This window comes from Biomphalaria glabrata, chromosome 13, assembly GCF_947242115.1.
Source record: "Biomphalaria glabrata chromosome 13, xgBioGlab47.1, whole genome shotgun sequence".
Classification (NCBI taxonomy): domain Eukaryota; kingdom Metazoa; phylum Mollusca; class Gastropoda; family Planorbidae; genus Biomphalaria; species Biomphalaria glabrata.
Genome location: NC_074723.1, coordinates 20,347,015 through 20,367,208, shown reverse-complemented (window position 1 = coordinate 20,367,208; position 20,194 = coordinate 20,347,015). Strand labels below are relative to the sequence as shown.

General features: G+C 33.4%; 1 protein-coding gene across 7 annotated transcripts in view; it reads right to left on the bottom strand.

Annotated features, from left to right (window-relative positions):
* Positions 1-20,078, bottom strand: part of LOC106057473 (rho guanine nucleotide exchange factor 10-like protein) — a 42,952-nt gene extending 22,874 nt beyond the window's left edge. The window contains exons 1-9 of one of the 7 annotated variants that reach the window (XM_056007548.1): positions 20,004-20,077; positions 16,435-16,498; positions 12,826-12,901; positions 8,412-8,654; positions 7,083-7,402; positions 6,608-6,782; positions 4,099-4,223; positions 2,950-3,048; positions 6-161 (exon numbers count right to left, since the gene is read on the bottom strand). In XM_056007548.1, the coding sequence (XP_055863523.1) occupies positions 6-161; positions 2,950-3,048; positions 4,099-4,223; positions 6,608-6,782; positions 7,083-7,402; positions 8,412-8,654; positions 12,826-12,886 (1,179 nt within the window). In that variant the 5' untranslated portion in view covers positions 12,887-12,901; positions 16,435-16,498; positions 20,004-20,077. Of the gene's footprint in view, positions 1-5; positions 162-2,949; positions 3,049-4,098; positions 4,224-6,607; positions 6,783-7,082; positions 7,403-8,411; positions 8,655-10,233; positions 10,360-11,483; positions 11,605-12,825; positions 12,902-16,433; positions 16,499-20,003 lie in introns of those variants that run through there. The other 6 variants (XM_056007550.1, XM_056007547.1, XM_056007546.1 and 3 more) reach the window with 6 other exon arrangements.
* Between the last annotated feature and the right edge of the window lie 116 nt (positions 20,079-20,194).

Here is a 20,194-nt window from a genome sequence, read left to right as displayed (position 1 = left end):
CTGACCTGGTTTTCAGATAGATATACAGGTTCTGGAGGTAAAAATGGTGGTGGATGCTTGTCTGGATTGATAGTTACAGGTAAACATGTGGTCATTAGTATTTCTTCAGTGCTGGGTTTTACACTCTCTACAACAGTAGATGATTTTCTGTTTAGGAAATTCTGAAATTGCAAAAACATCTTTGTAATTATAATACAAAGTATAGAGAACTATTCTGTTAGGTACTACAAAGTATAAAAAACTCTTCTTCTAGGTTATATACTAACAGTAACACTGATTAACAAAGTATAAAGAACTCTTCTGCTAGGTAACACACTAAAATAGAAAACTCTTCTTCTAGGTTATACACTAACAAAGTAAAGAAAACTCTTCTTCTAGGTTATACACTAAGTATAGAGAACTCTTCAGCTAGGCAATATACTAACAAAGTATAAAGACCTCTACTGATACACTATATACTAGCTTGCTTTAACTGACACTGAAGAGAGCACCTAGTTGCATGCAGCTTCAGACCAAGACAGCTGGAGGTCACTTACAAAGGCTGAGGGAAATACATTTGAGACCAAAAGAAAATCTGCTGCAGAGCACAGACGTAGACGGTGAAAAGAAAATATAAATCGTCCACTGGCCGACAATGGTTATGCCAGCGCTAGATATGGCAAAATATGTAGGTCACAACTGGGGCTTCATAGCCATGGGAAATTCTGCATTCCTCATTGATCTTCGGACTCAAAGACAAGCCTTATTATTATTATATACTAACAAAATGTAGAGAACTATTCTGTTAGGTTCTATATATGGCCTTCTTCAGTCGCGTAGTGACTATGGATCATCTCATTGAAATAAGCCCCTGGGAATTAGCTTTAGTCAAAACAATGTCACCCATACAGCAGTTCCCCCTCTCTCCACACAATTAATATATCCAAAGAAAGGGCAAGTGGCGATACAGTTTGGCATCAGCAGTCACAGGCTCTGCCAGGATGTAGCATTATGTGCTGCAAACTGCCTAAGGGTTGCTGGCTCCTGATTTTTCTTAAGGATGACTCACAAAGCATTTCCCATGTTTGGGTAAAGCTGCAAGGCAGCAGAGGTTTGAATTCAGAGTTTTCTTTCATCTGCTGGGTAGCCAGCCAAGGTTAATGAGACTCTCTTGTCCAAAACTTACTGGTTTAGGGGCTATTTACTTGCCTTTGCCCCTATTGCTGCTAGTAAAAATAGTTCTGTCGGACCTAATATCTAAGCCACATGTTAAGACCAGTAGTTGGACTGGTTCTCAGAGGCTATTTGAGACCCATGCTATTGGAAGCATTTTATAGGTAGTAGAGTGATTATGTCCATTACCACTTCCAATAATCACAAATTTACAGATCCTAACACATTATCGAGAAAAATATAAAAATACTTTAAAAAAAACAACAAAGGAATCATTGAATAAAATTGCATCAATTATTTTGAATCAATCATGTAATGAATTTTAATAGATCTATATTAACAATAATAAGTTTGTGTGATTGGAAATGTTTGTATTTGTTTTGTTTAAGGCAAATTTCATGATCAAAGCACGCTCACTTTTGTGGACCAGTGAAGGAGAGGGGGGGGGGAGAGAAATGAGAGGAGGTTTCCATGCTGCGTTTTCGAAAATAATTTAAAAGAAAAAAATAGTTGCTCAAGTCTGAATTCGAACTTGAGCCTCCACAATGGAAGGCTGATGTGTTTGCAACTGAGCTATTCAAGTATAAAAATAGAAGGTTTTATAGTCTATTGTTAGTTTAAATTTTTAGTGAACAACCTTTTTCTCTACACAAGGCTTATCTCCCCTTAATTTAGTACAAAAACATAATAATAGTTACAACTAATTGATTAACTAACTGTTGTTTTCATTTTTAATTGATACATGTGTTGTCATGGAAAATGAATAATTGTGCAAAGTTTCAACTTTACATGAAAAAGAGAGAATGGGAAGAGGACAGATGGAGTGAGCATAAGCATTTAAAAAAAAAACAAGGTTACAAAGACAGTTTGTGTGGAAACACAAAGTCAAGATCGGCCCCCGAAGTGGTCCACCCTGGCAGGTAAAAAAGCAGGTATCAATATTTTCAGAAAGAAAATCAGAATTAAATTCTATAAAAGACAAATGACAGAGAAGAATGGAGAAAGAAGGTTGACAGATCTTGTGTGGTGCCCCAGCGGTCCAGCAGACCAAAGGATAGGTGAAAGTGAATGTGGAGTTAAATGCGAACCTGGCCTAACTGATGTCTTATAATGAATATCTTATTGATCTAATTGTTTTGTAAAGGGTCAATCTCTTACTCAAATCCTAAAAAAACATTTCCGTAAAAAAAAATTTTAAAAATTCCTTTAGTTAAGTGTTCTATGGCTGCTGTATGGTGCTGGAGTTCACGCGATAATATGAAAACCTACTTTTTAATTGTTGTTTTTAATTATGTCCTACTTATATGCATAGTAAATGGATTTTTTTCTCTTAAAAAAAGTAAACATTAGTTTTAGGTAAATGTAGTAGTTAGTAGGACAGAACTTACATAACGTAGCAATACAAATGTAAAAAAAAAAATACTTTTTAACAAAAAGTCTAAAACCATTTGCATAAATGTGTTAAAAATATGGTAAACTGCCAACTCTCCTACTAAAGAGACTCTGTGTTTGTTACTATTAACAGTGAATAGTTGTAAAAGTGTATTTTTATGAAAAAAACTGCTTGCATATGTGATTTAAAAAATTAGATTTTTCACTTTTAGAAAAGAAAAAAATAGCCATTGCATCAAAACTTTGAATGGACTTAAATATTATGATGTCGGATTTTCACTATCTTTTCTAGTTTACGCGATCTAGACGGGATGGACAGACAGACATTTCACACAAAACTAATAGCATCTTTTCCCCTTTCAGGGGCCGCTAAAAATAGAAGAATAAAAGACAAATAGAACTGACCAGACCAGAAGGAACTTTGTTAGCTACTTTATTTTTTGGAGGCTTTGGTAAAGGCTTCTCATACACTGACTCTTCTTTGTCATCTGGGGTTTCAGGATCCTAAAATAAATAGAACACAGTAATTAGATATTACTATATAAATCAAAAGATGCTTTGAAACTTAATTATCATGTACTAACTACTTCAGAAGAGAAAACATAGGTCCGCAACCAACAGGAATAATATATAGCCAGCCCTGACATTGACTGACATTGCTAAAGCCTTCACACAACTGGAAGAATTTTCTCAACCAGCAGAATTTGAAATAAAAGACAAAACCAAGTGTGTTATAATGACAAGAGAAAATCAGGCAAAGAACAATATATTAAAATTACTAACGTTTGGAAACAGAAATGTTTTAATATTTAGGAAGGATGATACATTCAAAAAATGACCTAATGTCAGAAGTAAAAGAGCGACTAGCAGCAAGCAACAGAGCTTTCTATAACACACAAAACAAAACTTAAAAGCAAATTTATATATACGAAAACAAAGAAAACTATCTACAAAACAATCACAAGACCAGTAGTTATGTATACATGTGAAACCTGGATGCTGACAAAAACAACAGAAAATCTGCTAAATACTTAAAAAGGAAAATCCTCCGAAACATTTATGGTACCGTACACGAGGAAACCGGATGGAGGACTTACACAAACAAAGAAATATATTTATATGAAGACCCTTCCCTAGTAACAGAAATAAATAGGAACAGATTATGCTGGCTAAATCACCTTGAAAGAATGTCAGAGAACAGAGGAGCAAAGATTGTTCACCAGCAAAAAACAAATGGTAGATTTTCTAAAGGCATACTATGAGTATGATGGCTTGATGATGTAGAGGTACCCATTAGAGTTGGGTGGAGTCAGGGGCACCCTAAAAATTCCAAAATTCAAAACCACAAACTTCACCAATATTCGAACCCATAACCCCAGATTTGGAAGCCAAGTGTTTAATCACTCAGCCACTGCGCCCCCCACAAAGTATGGCTTAGGATATTATTGTTTTCAAGTAGTTAGTTAGTTTTTTTTTCAAATAATGACTTTCGATTTCCACAAGAAAGAGGAAAATTCAAATTAGTTTTAAAAAAATGTGTGGATAATTACTTACATGGTAAACATTATCATCTTCATCTTCAAATTCTGAGCCCCAGTCAAAGTTTTCCCCCTCACCCTCAGACTCTGTGGGGCAGCAGTATTCATCATCCGCTTCATCATAATGTCCATCTGGTTGATCTGTCGAAGTCAGGTGATAATGGATCCAGAATATATATGTTTTGGTATTAGTCTCACTCATTTAGTATGAAAATATTAGCATTGCAAGTTTACACTACAACAACTGATACAAGATCAAAGTCTGATTTAACATGGTTCTATTTTAAAAACAGCATCTTGAAATAGGAGGTGCGTGAGAGATGCAAAACCCACTTGACTACCTACCAAGAGGACGAGTTCTAATCTCATCTCGCTCATAATTATGTTTGCTGAGCACCTAAAGATCAGAGCACACTGAACATGCTTATTGCATGAGAGATTTGCTCTTCAAAAATAATTATTTCAAAAAATGGAATCTACTTTAAATAGAAAACAATAAAGACTAAATCCATACAAGGATGAAAGACATGCTATAATAATAATAATAATAATACTAATTACTAATAGACCTCCTTGTGAGTGAGATACGAGCGCCGCGTCATCGGCAAACAGCAGCTCCCTTACCAAGATACGACGCCTTTTCGTTTTGGCTTTAAGACGTGCCAGGTTAAAGAGCCTTCCATCGGATCTGCTATGGATGTATATTCCGTCTTCCAGGGATTTAAAAGCACTGGATAGTACGACTGAGAAGAAGATGCCAAATAGTGTAGGGGCCAGTACACATCCTTGTTTTACACCGCTCTTAATGGAGAATGGCCTGGAGGAAGAACTTTCAAACTGAACGGTGCCCTGCATATTTTCGTGAAAAGCTGACACTAGTTTTCTTAACTTATTTGGGCAGCCTTAGCAGCTGCTTGTCAAGAGTTTAGCCTTACTATAAGTCTCTCCAAGACCGAAATCCTGGCACAAGATGTCGCAGAAATACCTATAATACAAATTGGGAACCACACCCTTTAAGTGGTGCAGGAATTTACCTACTTGGGTTCAACAATTGTCAGTAACCTAGACTTAGACATCGAGCTGACAAAAAGGATAGGAAAAGCTACCACAGCATTGGCAAAACTCTCCAAGCGCGTCTGAGAAAATGGTAAATTGACCACAGCGACCAAAATCCTAGTCTACAACGCCTGTGTTGTGAGCACTCTCCTTTATGGCAGTTAAAGCTGGTCAACATACATGTACCAAGAGCACAGATTGAATAGTTTCCACTTGCGCTGCCTGAGACGCATAATGGACATCTCTTGGAGGGACCATGTCTCCAATCAGGAAGTTTTAAGATTGGCCAATATGAACAGCATGTATGCTCTCCTGACACAAAGAAGATTACGCTGGCTCGGACATGTCACCCGCATGCCAGATGGTAGAATCCCGAAAGATATCTTATATGCTGAGCTTGTGGAAGGAGTCAGACCCAAGGGCCGCCCAAGACTAACATATAGAGATGTCTGCAAGCGAGACATGAGAGCCTCAGACATCAGCGAAAGTATGTGGGAAAACATAGCCAAAGACCGGAGTGCATGGAGACAGAGTGTACGTGCTGGGACAACCCTTGCTGAGAACAAAAGAATTGAAGTGGCTTTAATCAAGAGGGATAAAAAGAAAGCTGCCCTGTCCTCTAGCCCTAAATCAGAGGCATACACATGTACGAATTGTGGCAAAGTCTGCCGTTCTAGAATTGGCTTGATTAGCCACACCAGATTCTGCCCCGTCTCAAGATTAAGCCAAAACCAGTGACTCATTTGGGCGCATCCATTGCCTTTCGAGACAAAAGGAGCCATATATATATATATATATATATATAATTACTAATAATAATTCTGCTAATAATAATAATTTGTGTTGAGTTGACTGCTTTTTTAAATGCAGCTTTAAATAAATGAGTCCTAAATTTTCTACCGTCATCGAAGTAAAGCATGCATTTTGCTACTGCTGTTTCTTCAGAAAGCACATAACTATGTAATATAGATATATTTTATAGGTCTTATCTAATCTTGACATTCCAATGTGACAGACAGACACACAGATAGACCAAAATAAACTAATAGCTGCATTTCCCCCTCTCAGGAGCTACTAATAAATCATTGATTAATTTCTTATAAATGTAATAACTGATAAGATGTAGAACTGTTAGGATAATTGTAATTATTCAGGGAAATAAATTTAAATGTCTATATATTGAGTAGCCATTACATTAAGAAAACCTGAAATGCTGGTGAATCTTATGACAAGGAATTTTACTAAATACTTTGAAAAAAAAAAAAGGACAATATGCAATATTTTCATAATAATTTAATATTTTCATGTTGCACGCATCTTCAGGTGCTGTCAAATAACATTAGAAAATGTGCTTCATTTAATTTAGATCAATATCTTATTTCAGATTATTTAACTAGCCACTTCAAAAGAACGAGGTGCAAACACCCAAAATAATTTCAATGTTTGAAGCATGATGAAATTCAACATACCTGTAGAGTTGTTGCCCGTATTCAGATTTTCAAATCCTTTGGCTTTCAGCTTCTCTATATCACTGTCACTAAGTTGTGACTCTGTACTTCTAAGGAATGCCAGGCTATACTCACCCATCTCACTGTTGCTTGCAATACTGACATTCTGAGGAGGGTTGATAAAATTTACTGGAACCTTTTGATAAAACAAAGTAGAAACTGTTATACAAAAGCTATTTTTTTCTTTAATTAATTTCATACAAGAAAATTACATTTAATAATGCATGCCATCAATTCCCTTTGCTTAAACAAGCACCTAAAATTAATTCTGGTGCAACACAGGATAACGTAATGTCTGCTGTTATCAGTAATTGTGATATGATACTTTTTGGTTCAATTTAATTATTGCAATTTCTCTGGCATTTTTGAGAGCTATATATATATTTCAAAATATTTAGGTCATTACTAAAACTAAATACAATGCTTTGTAACTTACTGGAGAACCAAATCCTTCCTGGCAACCTCTGTTGCCCACTGAAACACTAGATCTCAAAGAATCTGTTTTTTTTTCACCCCACTTTGGTGATAGTTTTTTGGGGGGTTTCTGATTTGGCTGTATTTCTAGTTCACTGGCAAGGTCATAGATTGGACCAACATTAGAATCAAATTCATTTTTACATTTTCCCCTCAACAAACTGAAATTATCTTCTGCCTGACTGACATCTTCAGTAATGGAAACTTTCTTTCCAGATTTTTTATCTGAATGTTTTATTTCTGTTATATCTTCTGATACAGACTTTGAATTCACTTTTCCTTCTGTGATAAGAAATTCATATGATAATTACATTATAAAATTATTTTGTTCTTAGATTATCATTTATCAGGCAATGGCATGCTAATAAGAAAGTTCAAAAGAATATGAATAAAGCCTGAAGATAGGTCAAGTAGATGATAAAGAAAATAAGTGAAGTTAAAAGAGTTCAAACAAAAACAAGTTAACCCTTAAAACATGTGAGGTAGTTTAGCCTCTAAACATCAGAATTGTAATTCCATTTTGTATGCACTCATTCTAAAACAGCTCAGGACTTTAAGGGTTAATTAATCACAAGCCACAGTAGGCTAGTATTAAAGATGAAAAGTATTAGCTCTATAACTGCAGACATCCTAAAAATGGTCAAACTAATAATTGCATTTCAATGAGCTCTTCTGTCAACATGAATTTGAAGACATCCAAGTTAATTGGAAACCAACCACACTGTTGTTGTTGTTTGTTATTTAGTCCTTTTATCATTTGTATTTAGCCAAGTAACAAACTAATTAACAGGTATATTTTTCTTTAGTTAACAAGCCTAAAAGACTTTACAAATGGATGATAAAGGATGATCTGTATAATATACCTTTCCTTGTTTGGTAAAAGGCACTTATATAATTGGAAGCACAAACAATAGGTTACACTTAACTCTTTCTCTCCTATTTGACGATACCATCGTTGATTTGACCCCATTAAATTAATTTATATTTTTTTTATTAACAATAACTTGTGTTATATAAAAAGAGCATGCATTCCCTTAAAAAATTCTATACCAAATAAACTATTTCCCGATAACAAAGTTCTAGAAGTTTAATCCTAACAGGGAAGTGAGCTATACATGAACAAAATAAAAAATCCGTCGGATCATGGAAAATAATTAGGAAGAGAAAGAATTAAGGCAGTTATATTGACTACTGACAGATCTACGACTATTATATTAATATTTTCTGTGAGCTCATTGATAGACATTTACACCATAAATCTATTCAACTAGATTAAAAAAACATGACTTACCAGATTTCCCTTCAGAGCTTTTGTCTTTGTTTAAAACCTCTATCAGGGACTGGATAATGGAGTTCCTCTTTTTTCTGTCTGTCTTTTTCCCTTTTTTTTTACCTTGCTTCTCTTTGGTTACAGTGCTATCTGTCTCCATTGTATCTTTGATCAGAGAGCTCCCATCTTTCTCTAACTCAAAGTAGAGATGATCTCCCCTTTTCGGCTGGGATTCACAGTCCTCAAGTTCAAATGGATTGATTTCTGTAAAACAAACACTCAAACCCATAAATACTTTCAATACCATAGATAAAAAAATTCATGTTCAATGTTCAAATTGGTTGTAAACCTTTCCTTTAAATAATGAAATATTGCAGGTAGCTCATGAATTATATAGTTGATATGATTTCCTGCTAAAAATAACAAGTTATTTTTTTCCTATTTAAAGCCTAGCGATGATCTAAATTAAAACCTTTTCTATGATCACTGGAATGTAAGGTATTCTGGTGCAATCACAATGACTGAGACAATGAGTCAAGCAAAGACTAAATGGCTAAAAATAAAAAGAAGGACCAAAAAAGGACAAAATAAAATTTAAAAATTAAGGCTAGCCTATAATGGATTTAATGAAACATGTCAATAAATCAGATATATACAACTATTTGAATAAGTATCTTATTCTCAGATGAAGTGACTTTTTTGCAGTAGTTTATCAAACATACATGATGAATTAGTTTGCAAAAAGAATGCCTCTTCCTGAATTAATGGAGACCAAGTTTTCTGAAAACGCTTGAAAATTTCAAACAACAGGTTTCACACAAACAGCATCTTGTAGATCTCAAACAGGTTTCACATGAACAGCATCTTGAAGATCTCAAACAGGTTTCACATGAACAGCATCTTGAAGATCTCAAACAGGTTTCACATGAACAGCATCTTGAAGATCTCAAACAGGTTTCACATGAACAGCATCTTGAAGATCTCAACAGGTTTCACATGAACAGCATCTTGAAGATCTCAACAGGTTTGACACAAACAGCATCTTGAAAATCTCAAACAACTGGTTTCACATGAACAGCATTGTTTGTGAAGGATTCTAAGTTGTAGAAGGCCTACTAGTCCAACAAGTGAACATTCAAATGAATACCTAGATAATATGCCAGAGTAAAAGCCTGACTTTTTCACATTTTAGAGTTTTTAGACTAATGCCTGATGGATGGAGGACACAACCTCAACCTCTTTTAGCTGGAAGTCTGGTAACTCTATACAAAATATAATGCCCACATAAGCAAAAACATTATCACTACAATATAAAAGGCAAAATATTATGACTTTGTAAATAGCAAGAACACAGCACACAAAGAGATCATTTTTAACAAAGACAATAAAATAGACATAATTGTGTTGGCAAAACCATTCATTTGTTTAATGATTCGATTGTTTTTCAGGAAAGTAATCAAAGAAAATAAAGAATGATACATTGAAATAAATTTCCCAGACAGACAAATGTAAAAGTAAGTGACACAAAGGGAAGACAATTTTTTTAAATAATTGTTTAGCCTGTTGTGCTGAGACAGAGTACCAACAGGGAAATAGGAGCAAGTAGCTAAATTAGTGCCATACAAGTTGTGATATCCAAGTATGAAGTTACTTAAGTACCACTTGAACTATAACTTCTTATGGAGTCGCTCACAGCTGCAATATGAATCACTGTTCATAATGTCATACGATAAAACTGAAACTAAGGTTCGGGGAAAGATATACAGTCGGAATGAGTGCTTCCTAAAACTGTTTTGTGTCTTAGCACACCCATGCAAAGGAAATAAATATTTATACTACCCACATTGTAACTGTGTATACAATTTATTTTTAGCCCATTAACAGGATGTGTAGGTTGTGCCATTACATCAAGTCTCTTCTTGATCTATCAGTGCTCTTAAATTTTCTAGAAATGTGCCTCTCTAACTGAAACAGAGCTGGGGGTACCTTTAGTCACTGTAAAAGTCTTAAGCTTTCATATTTCCTATAAAAAAAAAAATAACTTTGCTTGTACAGCCATATAAACCTCTAAATCATTGCAGATGATAGTATTCTTTTTGTAGTTGTGTTGCAGAAGTCATGTAGGTTTGTGTGTTGGGAAGAAAAGTAGCCCTTTTTTAACAACATGGACTGTTTTTCTTTGTGCCAATGTTGCAAGGAAATAAGTAGCACATTTTTTAATGCCAATCCAAACACCCTTCACTAAAGGAGCCTTTTATGGTACAATGCTACAAGATCCATTTATATTAGTTTGAGATTTAATTATTATACTAAAGATTACAAAGTAGGATGATATAATTGCTATCAATACCTTATTTTTATATTACAAATTTACAACACTAACTTTCATTAATGAATATATTTGTGGGGTTTTTTTTTTGGTTTTTTTTTGTCTAATTTTATTTTACTCTGATAATAACAGAAGCTGCTACTTGTGAAAATTAAAAAATTAACATGTTTATAACAAAGTGATTAGATATTTATCCTTCTTTACTATTAAATTAACATAAAACATTTTAAAGTCTTCGTGACCTAGACACAAAAATGACTACCCGCAAAGAAAGGTGTGCCGGTGATTAAAAGGCAAGTTATGGGGAAAAAAACAAACACGAATAACAATAAATGGAAAGCTGTCATCTGTATTTCTTGCAGTTCAAGCTACTATGCTACTTTTATTTGACATGTCATGTGAGTTTTAATAGACATAGAGCAGTAAAACATGACATCAGTCAATCAAATTGTTGGCCATTTCCTGCAGATAGTAGTGTTTTGTTCCCAGCACCAGCCCTGCTGTTCTTAAAAGAGGTGAGGAGTGGGTGGATTGCTATAAAGAGACAATACAACTATAGAACAGCCAGACGATGCCTAAAAGAGGAGACAAGAAAAGAGGTCAAGTCTGGACAGAACAAAAATAGTTTGTGAAAGCTATAATAAACAATAATGGTATGAATAAGCATGAAAATTAATCAAATATAAAAAAATTACTTTGCTTCAATTTTCTAATTTAAAAGTGTAGAAAGAATAACTTGTAAAGTTTAAATAAGAAATACTTACAACAGTCCCTAATTGACAAAAAAAAAATTAATTAAAATGATGATATCAGAATCCTTTATCATGTTAGGAATAACAAAACGAGAAAGAAAGAAAAAAAATTACTTAGCAAACTGGTAATTAGTATGACAAGAGGAAGCTAATTTAACAATAATATAGTGAATTCACCACTTCATGAGTCAAGTGCTGCCCTACCCTGATAACTGGTTGGATAGACATTTTGAAATTAACATCTAATAGAAGAGCAGGAGAAACTGATAAGAATAGTAATTTAGAAGTGGGGAAACATTTTAGGTCGAGACATAATGAGTTTAACAGGAGACAGCTTCAGAGTTAACAAGATAAAAAAAAAATTACTCTAAGAATAAAACTCAGGCACACGAAGGAAAACTTCTAACAAGTAGTTCAAGTCGGGTAATGTTTTCAAACTTAAGTTTTCACTAGAACAATATCCACCCCCTAATGTAACGACTTGTTGCCTACACATTGCCTAATTACTAGATTTTAGTGTTTTTGGTTTTATAAAATAAATAATTGAAAATGTTCATAAAAACACCCCAAAATGTCAATAGTTTTGTGGGGTTGACTTTTTAAAATCTTTTTTTTTTTCGTGTGCAGTTGCTGATGAATTTTTCACCAAAATCTGATGCAACAATCTCATAAATGTATAATGAAACAATATACCTGAATTATTTGTTTTCTATAGACAGTACAACTTTTGAGTTCTTTTTTCCTACACCCCCAACATGTGTCACACCATGACTTAGTACAATTGTTAGGACACAAAAATGCATTATTTGCATTTATCAGATATAGCCAAAGATTGTATGTCCAGATCCTAGCTACAAGAGAGCACAACCAATATATCCTCATTCAAGCATAGGAGAGTGAAAAAAGAAATAGTATGTAATTTGTTTTTCATTTCCATGTAAATTAAAAACCAACTGCAAATATTTCAGTACTTGAGCACTTTTTTTTTTAGTATTATGTTTAGCTTTAAGATGAGATATTAGTTTCTATACTTTATGGAAAAATGGTTTGAGTGCTGAAACAAGTGCTAAAAAGTCCATAGAGTCTGGGAACAGATGAGACACCCTGTCTGGGCTCTACTGTGGTGGAGGCTACCCAAGCTTACTTTGACTTTGTATTGCCCACAATAGTAGGATTTTTGGAAGACAGGATTTGAGCCTCTCAAGGCCTCTTTCACAGACGATGATGATATTTACGCGTGGGAAAAGCTCTAGATTCTACCATGTAGACTTTGGATCAAAATAATTGCTAAGCCTTCTTATGAATTTCTTTTTTTATTTTGTTCACAAATTATTATGAAATTAAGTTAACTTACCAACAGGATATTCTTGGGCAGTGCTGTCATTCTGTTGGCAATCACAGTTTGGCTTGGACATAGTGAAACCTACTACAAATAATCACAGAAAACTAAATAATAATAAATCAGATAAATTATAACAATTCGCTAAGACTAACAACTTAGTTAATGAACAAAAATCTTTTGAATTTAACTATACAAATGATTTTTTAAATGCTTTTTATTTTTCTTATTTAATTCAATGTTGCAGGTATTTTAAGAAACTGTTAGAATAAAAATGTATTATAATTATTATTGTCACTATTATGGGACAAAATATTCTAAGTTCAATTACCTTGTGAGTAAAAAAAAAAATCAACACCAAAATTTTTATCTTATATTTGTCTTGAAGTATGTTTGAAATTACATACTATTTAGAATTAATCTTTTTTTTTTTAAATTGTTTACTTTTTGTTTTTACCATAGTTGCAAGCTTTAAACCTAATTTGTGCACATTACTTCTTCAATATGGTAGAAGCTGATTGAAATAAAAATTTCATTTTTTTTTACATTACATATTGTAATATTTATCTTTGGTCTTAAAATTAAACAAATACACAATTAATAGGTAGAGAAAGATTTAACATGGTTCAAAATTTAATTATGGTAATAAATTTATTTCTGGCACTAAGCTTTAATCATCATGTAATTCAATTTACATTTTTTTTTCTAAATATATAAAAAAAATAATGAATCTAAAGATCTAAAGTACTTCCACCAAACTAAAAGATAAAAAGCTAGAACTAGGTTTTCAACAGAATCATCAAGTATAACTTTCTAAGCGGGTGATGGGTAAACACACTATTTCACTTAAATACACTACATGTATAAATAGTTTTAAATAATCTCAGGACGTAATAATGAGGAATCGTCTTTGATTCCAAAGATTAAGGATTTGACCATGCAAACCCAGTTGTGGCCTGCACATTTTGACACATCAGATGCAGATGCAGTAAGCCAGCAAGCCTCTGGACAGGGTCAGCCTTAGGCCATTGCAACCCATGCCCCTCACTTTCATAAAACTTCCCTTTTCGATATAACATTTAAAGAAAAATAGTCACCTAATTCCAAGATAGTAGTCAAGAGAAGTTACACGTGTCTACCAGTGGCTGGGCTTCATTAATAAAGTGCAATGAAATTGAAAAGCACTAAATGTGGCTCTACAAAGATAGCTAAGACGGAATTTAGGAGTCAGTTATAGAGATCGGGTCTAAATCAAGGAAATCCTATGCCGAAATTGGAGTTGACCCCTTAGTAAGATTGTGACAGAGCGTCGCATGAGGTTTGCGGGACATGTTCTCCAACAAAATGAATTACGCATAAAAAGAGTTGCAATGACATCCTAGTACAACTTGGCGCCACACTTTCATGGAGGTCCCCAGAGCAGATGGGAAGAGGCTTCAGACATTGCCAGTGACAGATTTTTGTGGAAACAGCTTGGAAGCAAATGCGCTGAACGGCGCGGGAGGGTCTAAGTCAGTAAGAATAGCACATAGGTTTTTGAAATAAAACTTTTTAATAGCAAAATAATGCACTGTATGTACCTCAGAATATGCATTCAGTTGGCTTTCAATACCAGAAATAGATCTTGGCGGCGGGGCTAGGGGAGCTCTCAGCGCTCCCCCAGACCCTTTGCTAGCAGGGCGAGGAGTCTGCAATTTTTTCCCTAACTCCAGGAATAACCCATTCTAGGGCACAATAAACGTCTTCCAAAAGAATTAAGGGTCAGAATGTAATAGAGATTAATTATTTACACACACACATCCATCCATAAAAAAACATATATATATATGAGCCCATGATAGGAGGTCATTGTTACTGGTTTCTTAATGCAGATTAAGGGTTGTTTCTTTGATGAATTAGTGACAAAGTACATAGTTTCAAAGTTGTAGTGGATTCTGTTGGGACATTTCTGAGAAGACACATGTTTGTTTGAAAACAAAACTTTTAGTTAGTTATAGGCTATTGATTAATCGTAAACTCTAGATTTAATAATCTACACGTTTCCTTTACCTTTGTTTTTTCATGTCAAAATACGTTTGCAGTGTATTTAAATGCTTCAAATTCAATTTTGTTCATTCCAGTAAGAAGACCAAAAACAAAAATAATTTTAGGCTAGCCACATGCAGAACACTAAAACTTCATCTATAATATAAACTACAACATCTAGATATATATATATATATATATATGAATAATAAATTACAACACACACATATATACGCCTTTACTTAAGGTGTCAGATGATTGGGGTTGACAAAAGGCTGGGCAGGGGATAGTTAAAATGAAAATGAACAGTGGTCACAATGATGAAAGCACATTCTGTACTGGAGGAAAATTAAAATGTCAAAGCAAAAAACATTCCACAATAGCATTGGACCTAGAATATTTGTTTCCTTGAAGTTAACACATTTGTACCTTGCTTTAATTTAGTAAATTATTTTTAGAACTGAATTATGCTTGGAGGTGAAGGTTGTTAGCTTACTTTGTCATATAAGGTCTAAAGTAAAACTGTAAGGAGAGAGTTTTAATAAAGTGGATAAAGTAAGATAATGTCTACATATATAAGAAGCCAGCACAAACATAAAACACATTCAGCAGTTGATTTAAACAAATCTGAGTAATATGAATGAAGTTTGGCTTTCAATCAACAATTATCATTTTATGTTCTACTTGTATGTTTATTTCAAACTAACAAAAGCAAATATTAATTAACAATATTAGCTTTAAAATATGTGTCTCAGTTAAACAAACTAAAACCTATTCAAATAATGAAGGTGTAGTGTAACTGAGTTGATCTTCTGCGTGCGTCCAGCGTGTCTGAAGGTCATGGCCATTGTTGTGTTTCATGTCCAGTGTGTGTGTGTGTGTATAGACTGCATCAGTGGTATGCTAGACGTGCTGGTTTCATTCACTGTTTACTGTAGTCTAATTTTGTCGAATAAAGCCATGTTATTGGTATTCTAGTCGTTATCATTTCATTACAGAAGGTATCATTGAATTACAATTAAATTTGTAATGATCTTATTATTTTTTTTTTTTTTTTAAAGGAATTTTCTTTAATCAGTATCATGTATAGAAATGTACAGTAATAAAGGAATGATTTACAAAACTATATATATTTTCTTAGTTCATGAGAAAAAAAATGTGATTCTGTTGATCAACATGTTTTTTAGAATATATACCATGTGTACACTTAATAACTTTTTTAAAACTTAAAAAAATGGCAGGATTCATAGAACACATGAGAACAAATTATTATTCCAATTCATTAGATTTGTCAGCATTTTTTGCATGTAATAGGCTGTATGTATTATTTTAAAGTTTGATCAGTTTGTGGTAACAAGCTGTATTTTGAATGTATTAAGATACAGTCATGCCATATGAAACTGGAAAGTCACAACTGACTTTTTTAAGTTTAATGGAGAAGGTGGAAAAGTTTTTATTTTCACATGGATATGAGAATGAAGAGGCTCAGGCCTTCAATATTCTACATAATAGTGTCACAAACTCCATTCAGATTACATGGGCTACAAAAGTATGCAATGAACAATAAATATGTCATTCAAAACATTTTTATTATGTACCTTGGATTAGTCATTTTTGTTACCAGCGGGAAGATAAACCAAGAAGAAAGTTTGTTTTTTTATTTCTGCAGATAATAATTTATAATGCATATAACATTAGTATTGAATACAAATTACATGTATGCTAAACAAGGAAAACATTGATCCATATAATTATATTTTATTTCATATTTTGTTTTGTTTTTTTATAGATCTTTGATCCATTTTATAATGCATATATTAAAATACTTTTTCTTTGATAACAATGTAATAATTAAGATTTAAATTTAGTTTACAAGGGTTACTGGTTTTGGTTTTTCATGTGGGTTACTGGTTTTGGTTTTTCATGTACAGATCTTTTTTCTTATCAAATTTTTTTTGTACTTCGAAAAGGAAAAAGTTTTGTGTGGTCTATCTGTCCATCTGATTTTCACCATATTTGATTTATATATTAAATAACTACTATCAAACTAATAGGTCTTGGGTTTGAATTTCAGTGAAGGCTGGTATTTTGAATTTTGGGATTTTTAGGATGCCCTTGAGTCCACCCAACTCTAATGGGTATCTGAATTAGATAGGAAAAGTTTAAGTGTTTCTGTCGTGGTGATAGCCAAAAGACACTCTTGGACACTTTGGCCAAAGAAACGGATGACTTTCAAATCATCTGTCCCATTGATCACAGAGGGTACTTTATTTTACTTAACATTTTACTATCAATAGGTCACTCACTATTAACATATTTATCAGTCAAAAACCAAAAGGGCTGCTATAAATTTATTTCACTCTCATGCTAACAATGTTGAAACATGCCTTTTGACCTGCAATGCTTACAAAATAGCTGATCCTATGATTTTGTCTAACACAAACTAACTTTATTATCTTTTATCCTGTGATATGAGAGGAAATGATGACTAGCATGGTTCAAGTTAGGATACATTGGGTACATTCTACAGGGCCAAGCAGGAGTTTTAAATTAATTAGGTTCAAGCCATCATGCTAAGACTTGTTGATAGGGCTTACTGCATGACTGATTTAACCCACAAAGTCAGCAATTTTCAGACAAAAACACTAAGAATATATAGCAGACTAATACTAACACTGAGTTTTTGTTTAATTTTAGACTCAATAATATTTTTTTTTCTGGGTTTTACGATGTCCTTGAATTTATTCAGATATAAGGTCAAGTGAAATGAGTTGATAACAGTAAAGAGTGTTGGTTGGTAAACATTTTCTATCTAGTATTTTGCAGTAGTTGGGCTGTTCAAGCCAGTAAGGCTCTTTTGAAGTCAGTGCTATTGGGACAACAGTCATGACCAAAAACCAAAACACAGTGGAAACAAAAACAAATTCATTTATTAAATAATTATGAGCTTAGAAAATTAGATCATTAGATGTCATCCTGTAAAAAGTCTGCTTATAGCAGTTTCTTCCAGAGCTGTCAGCCAAAAATCAATCAGCTAGCATCTAAACATATTACAAATCAACTCAAACCTAGCCTTACAGAACCAATACACAGATCTCAAACACATACTCAAAGATTGAAAGACATGTCAACATGACATTTGTTTTACATACAGTATACACCCTGAATGACCAAAGAAATAAAGGAAGCGATTCTATACAAGAAAAGAATGTTTAAGAGCAGTTCTTCTGAATTCACCTCAGCCCAAAAAAGCCCTTAAAAAAATTATTTGAAGGAAAAGAGAGATTCAAGGAAAAAATTGAAAGTTTTTTTTCAAGAAAAGTAACTCTAAAGCTTGTTGGAGTGGCTTGAAACAAATTACTGGCTACGTACCTAAGCGCGAACCAATGTATGTCACTGACAATAACAAATTTGTTTTACATACAGTATACACCCTGAATGACCAAAGAAATAAAGGAAGCGATTCTATACAAGAAAAGAATGTTTAAGAGCAGTTCTTCTGAATTCACCTCAGCCCAAAAAAGCCCTTAAAAAAATTATTTGAAGGAAAAGAGAGATTCAAGGAAAAAATTGAAAGTTTTTTTTCAAGAAAAGTAACTCTAAAGCTTGTTGGAGTGGCTTGAAACAAATTACTGGCTACGTACCTAAGCGCGAACCAATGTATGTCACTGACAATAACAAATTTGTCAACGAATTAAATGATTTCTACAGTCGTTTTAAAAGCCACAACTTTGAGAAAGACCACCATAATTTATTGGCATCATTTGACTACAGCAATTTAGACCAATCTCAATTGGTAAAATATTTACACAAGTAAACACTGCCAAAGCCTTGGGACCTGACAAATTAAGAGGAAAACTTGTCAAGAAGTCGAAACATGTCTCGACCCACACCAGTTCGCTTAGAGACTGTCAAGAAGTACATAAGATGCAATAGTATTCATGCTGGGTCATCTATACCATCATCTTGATACTCAGAGAAACTACGGCAGGGTATTATTCGTTTACTTTTCATCCGCATTCAACACCACAGCGCATGATACAAAAACTATCTAACTTGAACGTCAGCAAAAACATACAGGCTTGGGTTCTAAATTTTCTTACCAAACGTCCACAATATGTAAAAGTCAACAGGCATGTGTCAGGCACGAGATAGCTCAGCACTGGAGCACCGCAAGAGTGTGTTTTATCACCCGTATTGTAAACCATCTACATCTACACAAATGACATTTGGAGCCAATCAGCTGACACTCCCATCATAAAATTTGCTGACGACACAGCAATTATCAGCCTTATTGCAGGTGATGCAAATCTGTACCATTCAACAATGAACACTTTTTAAATGTTCAGAAAACTAAAGAACTCTAAATGATATTAGATTTTAGGAAACATAAAGGCCATCTTGCAGAAATTCAAATAACAACAACAACAAACTGAAATGGAGTGAACACTGTCAAAACCTTACACCAAAATTCATCAATGACTCTTCTATCTAAGAAGGCTAAGAAAATTTAAAATTGACAAAACAAAAATTAAACTTTTCTATATAATCTAGATATTGTTATTGTAAATTATTGTTACAATAGTTACTTTATGGTGGTCAATTGTAGTCAAACTAAATTTCCATTTGATTGGACCAATAAAAAATTATCTTATCTTATATTATCAAACACTACAGCACTGGTCTTACAAAAAACACTAGTATTAGTATATATACTATATAGATCTATAATAAGTCACTACTACTTGTAAGTATTAGTCTAGCTAGCAGCTAGAGTCAAGATTGAAGATCTATAAAAAGATTCTAACTAACAAACCACAGAGAAAAAATCTTACTTGGTTTTACAGTGATAGATACTTAGATACTAAGAATATTAATATAACTAATATAAATATAAGGCTAAGGTTTAATAAAGTATATAATAATAAAGTGATTAGGCTGGGATTTACTCGTCTCATTTTTACTATTTTTAGGCGATAATCATCATAAGCATCTCTAAGCTAAAGACACTAAAGTTAAAGTCAATAAAGTTAAAGTAAATTTATTCTAAATCATAGTAAATCTAGAAAAATAATATCTAATTAGCTGGTGACAATACATTAGATCTAATCTAGAGAGAGTTTAGATTTATTTCTAAGAATTCTATGTCCAAAAGCTAGCTTTCATACCTTTCTAGACAAGAGTATTTCAACAGATCCACCATAGTCCAAAGCCGAGGGATACCTGCATTTCCTGTTAATAGAAATCGAGCAAGCTATTTTAAGCTCCAAAACTAGGACACCAAGGCCGATTGGGGTCACCAGGTTAAATGATCGATCTAGATTAAACATAAATCTAGTATGGAAAAAAAAATAGACTA